A 12,265-nucleotide genomic window follows, 5' to 3' on the forward strand; every position below is an offset into this window, starting at 1 on the left:
ATGAGCTTGTATGTTTTGATTCTATTACATTTATTACCTTTCTTAATGCTCATACTGTTCCATCTTTGGCCAATGGACCCTATTCAAATAGGCTCTGGAGCCTTTTTGATATAACCCTTAATTTTTTATGGCTTTCTTTTTTTCTTATATGCAGGACATTCCAGGTGCATTTGTACAATTTGTGCCGTTTCTCCAAGGGACCTTACTTTGTTTTAGTAGAAAATGATATTTAGAGACAGCAATGTGGGCATTAAATGTGTTCATTGCTTCTAGTTTGGTCATTGTTTCTAGAACTTTTTTGTTTTTAATTAATTTGAGAACGAGAAAGAGAGTACGCATGCAGGAGAGGGGCAAAGAGGGAGAGAGAATCCCAAGCAGGCTCCATGCGGTCAGCACAGAGCCTAACATGGGGCTCGAACGTATGGACCATGAAATCATGATCTGAGCTGAGATCAAGAGTCAGATGCTTAACCAACTGAGCCACCCAGGAGCCCCTGTTTTAGAACTTTTAAGAGGTCTGATGTAAGAAACATATACATTTTAAAAAATGTTTTAATAAATACATCATTTGTTTCTATTATATTTTATTCAGATTCAGAGCTATAGGGTTTTTGCTTAACATCATTAGGCTTACAGCTATATTTGGTTCTCCCATAGTTAAAAACCCACATTTCAATGTCCCCAACAAAATTACTCATTTGATTTATCTTAAAACCGACACACACACACACACACACACACACACACACACACACACACGAGACAGGCTTGGAATAACATACCTGCCTCTGCCTAGGTAGCTTTGAAAATCAACCTTTACCCCCTAACTCTACAGGCTGCAAAAGGTGCTGCTTATCTTCTTAACTCTTTCTTTTGAAATTGGACCTGTGTTCCCCCCAAGGAAAGTGATTGCAAAGCCAGGCTCACCTCTCTAGATTTATTTCCTTTCTGAGTTGAGACTGGTAAATCTTCACTATCTTCTTTGTTCTCTGATACCATCAAATAATGTTTTAAGATATTTTGCCCATCTTCTCTAGTCGTCTCCAGTAAGAGTTTGGTCTCCATTATCTAATCTGACTTTATTGGAAATGAAACTCCCCTTCCCACTTAAACTTTGAACACTTGTGTTTATATAATATGAGCACAATATTTGGTTTTATTTCAAAGGTTCTGAAGCAAAAACACCTGGATGACTGTCTGCGACACGTATCTGTGAGAAGATTCGAATCATTTAATCTGTTTTCAGTAACAGAAGCCCAAAAAAGGACAACCGAAGAGGACGTCGGTGCATGGATCCAATATACAAGTGTCTTCTATCCTGAGTACAGCATTTCTTTAAGGTGAACATCATTCTGGTTAAGATATTTTTAAAAGTATTTTTCTCTTGTAGAAGAAAAGCAGTCTAATGAGAATCTCATTATGCATTCTGTTGAGTTTGCAGGTAATCTTGATCAGAACTTCGGTTTTGCAGCATTGTATTAGGAAATCCTGCTGCTTTAACTGGGTTTTGTTGTATCCTCAGAACTGAGGGAAAAAAAGTCTCAGGAATGTAGTGGCATTTGAGGATAAAGTGGCTTGCAAATCAAAAGGTTCATTTAACCATTCTCTCATAGCATTTGATTATGACAGAAAGCCAAGTTCTTTTTGAGGCTGAAAGTGGAAACAGAATTTTCTAAACTACTCTTCAAGGAGTAGTTATCTGAAAAATCAAGCTTTGGTATTTTTCCCATTCATATTTTGTCGCTTTCAGAATGGAATCTTAAGAATAGGAGGAGAAAATCCAGCTGAAAACACGGAGACTGTGAGAAGCACACAGACTGTTCTGGCTTTAAAAATCGTTTTAAAAGAGACAGAAGAGTTGCACACTGAAGTAACAAGATACCATTTTTACCGAATTAATTTTCTCTCACAGTTACAGTCTAGCGTGTTGCAATATTACTGTAGGTGTTTGATTTTATAAAATCTGCCTTTTTTGACAAGATTTCACATCTTGAAAGGGAGGGAGGAGCACATTTACAGTAACTGTAAGAAGAGCAAAAAACATTTTAAGTGGAATGTGACTGAATAAGGTTTAGGTGAGGCGAGGAATAATTTTCAGAAAAAAAGTTTTCACAAAGGGTGTCTATTTATAGTATATGTTTCTCGAACCATTTTAGTTTAAAATATCTAAGCTTTAAAAGACATCATAATAGCTGAAAATTTGGGATCTGGATAAAAATTGACGAGGGTGGGCAGGGAAGAACCATTAGGATCTGGTTTCACAATACTGCTTTGTTGCAAACTCCAAAAAGAAGATAAAAACCTAGGGATTTGTGAGCTTGCCTGGATATTCATTATGAGATTCTAATTAGAATACCTCAACTGCCCCGTGTTCAGATGGAGATAATTAGTTTAGTTCCTGTTCCGGAAGGGAAGGAAAATGCATGGAATGTTTACCGTGTGCCAGGTGCCAAGCGAGGTGCTTTGTTGTATTCTGATTCTTGTAATCCTTCCGGTAACTCTGCAAAGTAGGAATGAAGATGATTACACAATTGGAAGATAGCATCTGTAAGGAAATTAAAGAGAAGGAAGAACAGTGATCCCATAGGGGTCTTCAGGTATAAAGTTCTAAAACTTAACTTCTCCATCTGCTGGTAGACCAGACGCAGTAAGTGTAGTATGTACCATGAACGATTTCCTGACATCTTCCAAGTCCTGGTAAGGGTTAGCTAGAGAGAATGGGAAATCTTCCGGTTCGTGCGAGTTTTCAAAATAGGGCATGGTTCTCCACCTGCTGGAGATGACTCTGGTGTGGCAGGAACCCAGGCTCCAATGTAAACTGAGACTCCTTTCCGGTGGCATGGTTCCTTGTGATATATCCATTTTTAAGATAAATAAAATAAATAAATAAATGCAAGTCTGTCTATATAAATACGACATTGAATCCTAATTTATGGAGAGAAGACAGGTGACCGAGCTAGAACATTGGCTGCGATGGCTACCAAGATTTTTTTCTCTTTTTTCACACTAGTTCTTTTCTCTCCACATTAGTAATACAAAGGTAACAATAGCGTGCACCTATTCTAGAGCTGAACACAATCTTAGAATAATTTTAAAAAGATCACAACCACATTAATGATGGCTGACTGCTGAGTGACTACTATGTCACAAGCACTGTCGTGAGTGGTTTACATGTATTAGCTTATTTAATCCACGCGACACCTTTTGAGGTAAGTACTGTTATTATCCTCATTTTACAGATGAGGAAAGTGAAACCCAGAGAGGTTAAATGACTTGATTGAGGTCACACTGCCAGTGATCGCGTCTGTATTCAAACCCCAGTGGTCTGGTTCCACAGCCTGTACTTTTAAAAACTTTTATTTCGAAGTAATTACAGACATTCAGGAAGTTGCAAAAATAGTACAAGGAGTTCACATACCCTTCATCTAGCTATCTCCATTGGTAACATTTTATGTAATGACAGCTACAGTCTGCACTTTTAACTTCTGCACATGCTGCCTCTCGTGAGGCAATCATGTATCCACTTATTCATTTTACAGATGAAGGGATTGAGGCCCAGATAAACTAATTTCCTCATTGATTATTCTGAGCGTTCTATTTCTTACTCTATAATTCTGTTACCATATAGAAAATCGCTGAAATTACTGCAGTTGCTTAGGGAGGGGAGGATTTCTGCCAAGAATAGTTCATTCCATTCCATTGTCCACTTTGTTCATGTTGATTTCTCTTACCACTTCTTGTTTTCTGTTAGTTGCCCAACATGGATGGACCCCCGTTTTTGTTCCTTTAACATCTTGTATCCGCTGTTTTCTCAACCTGCTTCCGTTACATTTCTTTAGCTACCTTTATTGTCTTCAGTATTGTTTGAATTGTGAGCATTCTAGAGTTAAAAAAAAAATTACTTGCAGTAGCTAAAAGCAGTGGTTTAGAAGGTAGTTTTGGAATGACGTACCATTACTTTCACGTACATTTTTTAAAGTTTGTTAAATCAACACAATGGAATGATTTACAAGAAGTGATGAATTATTTTATCTTATTTTTTTAATGTTTTTTAAAAATTTATTTTTGAAGGAGAGACAGAACATGAGCAGGGGAAGAGCAGAAACAGGGGGAGACACAGAATTCCAAACAGGCTTCAGGCTCTGAGCTGTCAGCACAGAGCCCGATGCGGGGCTCGAACTCACATGTTTCCCTCCTTTTCAAATAATAATCTGCCCCAGTGACTTGTTCCTTAGTCTACTTACTCCATAGGCCATTCGTGGGAGAAACTCAAAAATCATCAATTATAGGTTAGCTTAAAGTGCTTGATGAAAAAATGGGTTGGCTTTTAGAAGAGACTGACTATGGGGGTGCCTGGGTGGCTCAGTCGGTTGAGCGTCCGACTTCGGCTTAGGTCACGATCTCGCGGTCCGTGAGTTCGAGCCCCGCGTCGGGCTCTGGGCTGATGGCTCAGAGCCTGGAGCCTGCTTCCGATTCTGTGTCTCCCTCTCTCTCTGCCCCTCCCCCGTTCATGTTCTGTCTCAAAAATAAATAAACGTAAAAAAAAAAATTAAAAAAAAAGAGACTGACTATGGGTAATTTCCCCCCCAGCTTTATTGAGAGATAATTGATATATAACAGTATGTAAATTTAAGGTGTACAATGTGTCGATTTGATACACTTACATATTGTCAAATGATGATCACCATAGCATTAGCTAATACCACTGTCATGTCACATAGCTACTATTTCTTTTTTGTGATGAGAACATTTACAATGGCTATTGGTGTTAAGGGTTTGGGAAAGAAGTTAAAGCTTTGGAGTTTAGGAGAAAGATAGAGTGAACTTTTTATACCTTGATATGTTGGCAAAAAAAAAAATGTCATTTTTCAGTAACATTAATTGCTAGTGTAATGCTAAGATTGAAGTTTTGGGGTCCCTTCCTTATAAGTATTTTTATCTAACCACATTGTCCAGGCAGGACCTAGGTAAACTGTTGAAAGATTAGGGTTAGACAAGATGTTATACAGTTGACACATTAATAAAGTAGACGACTCTGTTAAGAAAAAGCTGTCCATGAAGTTGGGACAAGTGATAGGGAACTTGAAATAATCGAACTGAATCTTTACCGCATTATGTTCGTGAGAGTTTTCCTATAGTTAGCACTAATTCTTACGCTGTTGAAAACAGTGATTGCTGACATTATTCTTTCATGAGATGCCTTCTTTTAGGATGTCTAGACTTCATAGATAAGCGATTTTCATTTTTGTAAGTTATTTAGAGGGATAGAGTCAGTTTTACACTTTCCCTACTTCTTACCCCATTTTATTTTATTTTTTAAATGTTTATTTTTGAGGGGGTAGGAAAGGGCAGAGAGAGAGACACACAGAGTCCGAAGCAGGCGCCAGGCTCTGAGCTGTCAGCACAGAGCCAACATGGGGCTCAAACCACAAACCGCGAGATCATGACCTGAGCTGAAGTCAGACACTTAACCGACTAAGTCATCCAACCACTTCCTACCCCATTTAAAAATGTCATAGGCTACACTCTGTTTTTTTTGGCTTCCATAGTTAACATTTTTAAGACTAGACAAGTTCTGCTTCAGTGATAATTTTGCCAAATCACACTTTTTGTTTTGAATAATGCTTTTTAATTTTTAAACATGAATTTCACTTCAATTATCCCAGTTTCTGGTTTTTTTTTTAGAAATATTTAACATTTTTCAAAATATATATTTAATTTCAAATATATATCCATCCTGAATTGAGAAACTTTTAGGGATTTATCCTCAGGAAAATGAGAAATGGGCTCAGTGATGTTTCTGCAAGGGTGCTCATTGTAACAATATGCATAACAGCATAACACTGGGCACAGACTAAACATACAACAAATAAAGTGTTGGTTCGGTAAATTAGGGTGCCAACAATCATTCACTGAACTGCTTGGCAGCCATTAAATTCATGTTGCCAGAGAATACTTAGTGATGTAGGAAACTGTTTTATAATATCTTAAAACACAAATTTCAAAACAGGAGAAATATGCTCTTAGTTATTTAATGAAAGTATGAGCATGGAATAAAATTCTATACCAAAATATGAATAGTGGTTGTCTCTGCATGATAGGATTATGAGCATTGTTTTTCTTGAAGGAACCGTAGATTGCTTTTCTATTTAAGAAAAACTTTTTTGAGTTCTGTGCCATGTTGCTGATCACTTTTAGAGCCTCATCTTGCATTTTAGGTATTAAATACTTTGACCTTTTTCTTTCTTTTTCTTACATGTATACTGTAGTTTTCCATGTTAGGGCGTATAACCTCATCTCTACCTAGAATCACGTATACAGAGAAGGTACAGAATCACTGTGTTATTGGTAACACTTTGGTAGCTTTGTCTTCTTAGATTATGATACTTCTGAGCCCAATGCTTATTTGGCCTTGATGATTGCACATAACTTCTTCCAATCTCAGTCACTCTGTCCAAGAACTGGGTCTGTATGACAGAAATAAGAAGTTCTTCTGCAAAGGCTAGTACAGTTTACGTGTATTTTCTTACTAGATGTACTAGTTTGCTAGGGCTCCCAAAAACAATGCCACAGACTGGATGGCTTATACAACAAATTTGTTTTTTACAGTTTTAGGTCTAGAAGTCTGAGAGGAAGGTGTTGCAGGTTTGGTTTCCTCTGAGGCCCCTCTCCTTGACTTGCAAGTAGCTGCCCTCTTGCTGCCTCTTCACACGGTTGCTCCTCTGTGCGCATGCTCTGTTTTCCCAGTCTCCTTTCCTCGTAAGGACAGCAGTCATATTGGATGAAGGCCTACCCTAATGACCCCATTTTGACTTAATCACCTATTTAAATAAGGCCGTTTCTCCAAATACGCTTTTATGCTGAGGTACCAGGGGTTAGGGCTTCAACATGTGAAATTTGGAGATACAGTTCAGTTGGTAACAATATATGTCAGATATGATAAGTTTAATGACAAAGTGGTGTTGATGAAGTAAATTGTAATTAACTGCTTATGAACTGTTACAACATCCTAGAGAACTACAGCTGTAAATGAACTCCGCTTATATAGGGGAGAATATGGAAGATTGTGGACGCATTAGCAACAATTTTTTGTGTTTAATCACCCCTGGAAAAGTGTCTCAAACTCTGTGACCTGTTGACAATAAGGCCCATTTGTATATGTTTGTATATGAAGAAGAGTATCTTTTGTAAGTATTAATGAAATATCAGCAATCAAATTAGATATTTCAGGGGTTGCCAAGTGAAGAGAGATTAGAATTAAAAGGGAGTGGAATTAAGGTTAGTGGGCAAAAGATATGAAACTATTGGCCCCCTGACATTTAGAACTTTCTGTAGGTAGATCGTGCAGATCTGAAGGTGGGTTAGTTCTTTGTGACTGAAGTTCTGAGTTTGTTGGGCCGGTATGGAGGAAATCTGTATATTGTTGAGTGTGGTTGTGGAGTTGACAGTTTATTTCTCTTTTGAGATTCTTAAAGGTATGGTTTTGTTTTGTTTTCTTTAATAATATACCTTATCTTTATATAACTAAAACAAAAATGATAAAAAATATTTATTAATACTTTAAAATGTAGATTACTCATCAAGAATATCATCACATTAAATATCCTGAGGAATGTATTCTGTTACTTCTTTTCCTTCTCCCTCTAGTGGGCAGAAAATATTTTGAAAATATAGCAGGGAAGGGTTTATTAGTGTTGAGTGGGTGCATCACAATACAGTGTCTCAGCTTTTAAAAACATTAATAAATGTTAATATTTCAGAATCATTGACTAAAATGTTTTATTCCTTCCTAGGCATAATAATGGATCTTTGAATGTTGAAGATGTTCTTACCAGCTTTGACAATACAGGAAATGTTTGTAAGTTGCATGTTCCCTTTGTGGAAATATTTTTAGTGTTTTAAAATGAATTTATAATTAGTGTTTTTCTCACTAAGGTTTATTGTTATGATGTGTGTGCATATGTGTGTGTGTGTAATACAAACTTTTATTGTTTCCTGCTGCAAAATCAGCATCATGTAAGATGCACCTACTCAGTAGGATAAGGGTGTCTTTACACTTTGCAGTTGTGTGAGTGTGTGTGTGCGTGTGTGCGTACATGCATGTGTGTGTATAACAGAATGTAGGTCAAAAGGAACACTGGACTGTCTCTTTTTCTTGTTTCCATTTTGACCTTCTCAGTTAATCCAACAGATGGGCTGTCTCTTTCTTCTTTGCTATATCTTGGGTACTTTCGTTTCCACTTCCTGCTTTCCTTTTTCATTACAGAATAAAACCATTTGTTTCCCTTGCTGTGAATATAATGCCAGAAGGTTTTTGTTTTATGCAGTATTATAATATAGAACACGTTGCCTTTTCATCTAAGCTGATTGTCAGGATAAATTTCTTCACTGAGAGAATTATCTAAATAATTATCATGTTGGGCTGCCTGGGTAGCTCAGTCAGTTAAGCGTCCGACTTTGGCTCAGGTCATGATCTCAGGGTTCGTGAGTTCAAGCCCCGCGTCGGGCTCTGTGCTGACAGCGCAGAGCCTGGAGCCTGCTTCAGATTCTGCGTCTCGCTCTCTCTCTGCTCCTCCCCTGCACTCTGTCTCTCTCTGTCTCTCAAAAATAAGTAAACGTTAAAAAAAATTAAAAAAAATAATTATCATGTCATATGATGAAAGAAATCAGCCAATAATATATTTTTATCACCATGTTAAACAACATATGATGAAGAGCTGCGTACCCCTCCTTCATGTGTGTTGCCTAGGATATTTCTCTTCAGATAGTGAATGATTTGTGTAATATGACCTTTTCAAATGTAAAAATTGTACTCAGATACTTTTTTCTCAAAGGAAATTTTGTTGCTGTAACTTTTCTCTGAACTAAACTAATGTACTTTGCTAACAGCATTACTTTATCAGATGCGCTCTAATTTTGCCTAAGCAATACTCAGGCCATAATTTTGTTTTTATGCTCACCTATGGCAAGCTTTTCATAATATAGACAAATATTTATGTATTTTGTCACTAAGGAATCTAAAAGTATCCTAAAATTATCCAAAAATATTCAAATAATATGGGTTCCTTTTTCATAGATAGTGACAGGTTTGCCTTTTAGTTTCTACATGTTGGCACTTGCTGAATTCTTTCCCACTTAGGCGTATCTCCATTTTATCGGGGGTTAGGACAAGGGATGCTAGTGATGTTTGAGGAGACATTCTCCTTTTAATGTAAAATATCACTAAGTCAGGTTTATGCATATATAATTTAGGAACATGGTCCTAGAATGTTAAATGTGGAATTTTTTGATTCAGTAATGTAAAAATGAGGTATTGTTTCTAGTATGAAATAGGGCCACTAGCTGGCAGCATCATGTAAAATAAAAATATTTTCATAAAGGTCTACGTTATTATTTTATGCACGAATGCCTGTCTTGTCCTCCTCTGACATTTTTTTCTCATCACCTTACTCCACACCGCCTTCATCCACCCCCAGTTGTTGCATTGACAAATGGAGAAATTGCATGCAAAAGGTACTTTTTTACTGATGTTGTATTGTTTGGTGGAAAGGTTTGAGTCTTTGAATGAGACCCACCTACGTTTGAGTCTTGGCTCTGAAATTCATCTTGAGCAATTTACATTATGTCAATTTATATGAGTTTATATTATCTCTTAGAACCGGATATAATACATAGAAAGTGTATAACACATATTCCTCATAGTTGACGTTCAGGAAATGGAAGCTATTAATTATTACTTGTGATGAGTACCTCTAGAACATCTTTCCATCTTTTTCTAATAATGAAGAGAATATTAAGGGTTGTTCTCATGTTTTAAAGTAAACTATTTTGATTGAACTAACAAGGTAGGAAAAGAATACATCAAATTACCAAAATAGCAATTTATTAAAAAGTCTTGTCACAAATGTTGTGTTAAAAATGTGAATATATTGCCAAGGGATGGAAGTAGTGACAAAAATAAGACCTATTAAAACATGTTTAGTGTAATTTTTATATTATCTTCCTATTTTAAAAGAAAAATCTGTACTGATATTTTACTTAATGATAAATTGGTAAAATCCTGTTATGGTAAAATGGATGTTGATTATATAATCTTTTATACAATCTTTGCCAAGGCTTAAAATGGTCAGTGACTGAAAAAGTGGTTTATCACTTGATGCCTCAAATGTTTGATTTTAACCTGATTCGGATATTAGGTTGAGTCTGTGACTAGAAAACCCAGCAGAGGGCGCCACAATCATAATTCTGTCTCACAGCACACTATAATTTGAATAAGTAACTTGAATAATAACCCTAAGTTTTCATCATGTAAACATATGAAGATGTAAGCTGAAGCATTTCCATTTGATTTATTTTTCATGTATTTAATATATTCAGCAATCCATCAATACAAAAAAAAAAGATTTTCCTGAGTTATTTTTGAGTTAATTTTTTTGTCTTTTGTTTTCAATATCAGTTTAATTTTTGTACTTCTAGCTTTAAAAACAGGAATATTTTTGGTCTTGTTAATCTTGATAGAGATCAGAAGTTCTATATAAGAATATCTATTGCCAAATGACCGCCATGGTAGTAAATACATTGATGGTACACTGAAAGATATTTAAAATAAGGAAAAAAGTTTCTAATAGTGTGAGAGAACCAATAGATGGAATTATTCATTTGTGTCAGGAATAGTCCAGGTTAACAGAACTTCCAAATAATAGAAAAAATGACTAACATATTTTAAAGGTATAAAAACCTGATATGTGTATATGTATAAAATGTGTGTGTGTGTGTGCGTGTGTGTGTGTGTGTGTGTGTGTGTGTGTGTATACAAAATATATTCATGGCTTAATGGAACCATTAATCTCCATTTTAAGTTAATTTTTAAAACCAAGTAATGATTTTATTGTAAATTTTCAAAGATGAGAGGATTAGTCTTCGTTCCCGAATTTGTTCTCTAATAAAAAAGATATGGAAATGTCTTTACTTTTGGAAAACAAATGAAATTTCTGGGTAGTTCCTTATTTCCTGAAAGATTAGAAAAAAAATTCTATTTACCTTTATTAGTTTCAAGTGTTTTGTGTTTCTAAATGTGTGACCTGTGAAGTGTTTTATATTTTTGTGATATCCTCTCAGAGTTTGAATTCCTTTGAATGCTGTAGGAAAAAATTAAAAATGAATCTCACACAGTCATCTTGGCATAATGATTCACTGCCCCAAAGAATATATTTGCTATTGTGGAGAACACATTATTTTGAAAGTCAAGCTCCCTTTCTGCTTTCCTCTATTTTGGGATAGGTATGTGTATTTCATTCTTTGGGTCTACTACTTGAGAACCTATTTCCTTTGCAAGTATCAAAGCTGCTATGGAGGGGTTATGTCTGCTATCGATTCCTCATGCCTGGAAAGAGATGCCATCATGCTACCTAGGGAAAAGTATAGGCTGGCATCCTTTACCTCAGGTGGGGTACTGGCTGCTTCTGTGTTTCATGTAACATGTCTCTTGAATACGCTGGGTAACAAGAGTACCCTGCCAAGCACTGGAGCAGATCACTTGCTTCTGTTTTCCCTGTGGGCAGAGTCTCCTTTCTAGCAAGTCCCTGACCTCTAATCAAAGAAGTCCCACTATGCCGTCTCTTCCAAACCCACTTCTCTTTCTCCAAAGTCATCTCTTTCCTCTACTAAAACTAATTTTTTAAGAATGTGATCCTCTCCAAGGCTTAATTGATTCAAATTTGGTTGTCATATTACATAATATAACTATTTGGTATTTGTAAAGTCTCATCAGTGCTTGGGGATATAATAGCTTCATTTTTTACTTTTTTAGCACATCATCCTTCATTTGACAGCTTGAATAGATGAGGTAATAATACTTTTCATACAATTTATTGTGCATGATATATGCAATATAATATGTATAAGCTTTTAAAGGATAGGAAATCAATAATAATATATCCCTACAGTAACCTTGTGTGGCTCAGGATCTTTGGCTAACACTGCAGCTTAAATTGGGAGAATGTATTGGTAAGACCCCTTCTACCATTCTTTGAAATTTTTTTTTTTTCTACTGGCTGGGCTACATGACATGGTGGTTGGTATACCATAGTCTCCCAGGGAAATTTGTAGACCCTCTGCCTTATATACTCTCACATTTGACGATAGTCATTTTTTCCCCCAGTGAATCTCAGGGCTGATCTGGGTTTTTAATATACACAGCTATAGTCTCCTGCTTTTAGATCCTTCCTGGTGGTCTGATAGTGGGACCTGTTTTATTAGGTATCCA

The 12,265-nt window shown here is 36.2% G+C and overlaps 1 protein-coding gene across 3 annotated transcripts in view; it reads left to right on the forward strand.

Annotated features, from left to right (window-relative positions):
* Positions 1-12,265, forward strand: part of CAMKMT (calmodulin-lysine N-methyltransferase) — a 415,835-nt gene that overhangs the window by 14,856 nt on the left and 388,714 nt on the right. For all 3 annotated transcript variants that reach the window (XM_047851301.1, XM_047851302.1, XM_047851303.1), the window contains exons 2-3: positions 1,168-1,340; positions 7,794-7,858. In XM_047851301.1, coding sequence (XP_047707257.1) covers positions 1,168-1,340; positions 7,794-7,858 — 238 coding nt within the window. The remainder of the gene's footprint in view (positions 1-1,167; positions 1,341-7,793; positions 7,859-12,265) is intronic.

This window comes from Prionailurus viverrinus, chromosome A3 (genome assembly GCF_022837055.1).
Source record: "Prionailurus viverrinus isolate Anna chromosome A3, UM_Priviv_1.0, whole genome shotgun sequence".
Classification (NCBI taxonomy): Eukaryota; Metazoa; Chordata; class Mammalia; order Carnivora; family Felidae; genus Prionailurus; species Prionailurus viverrinus.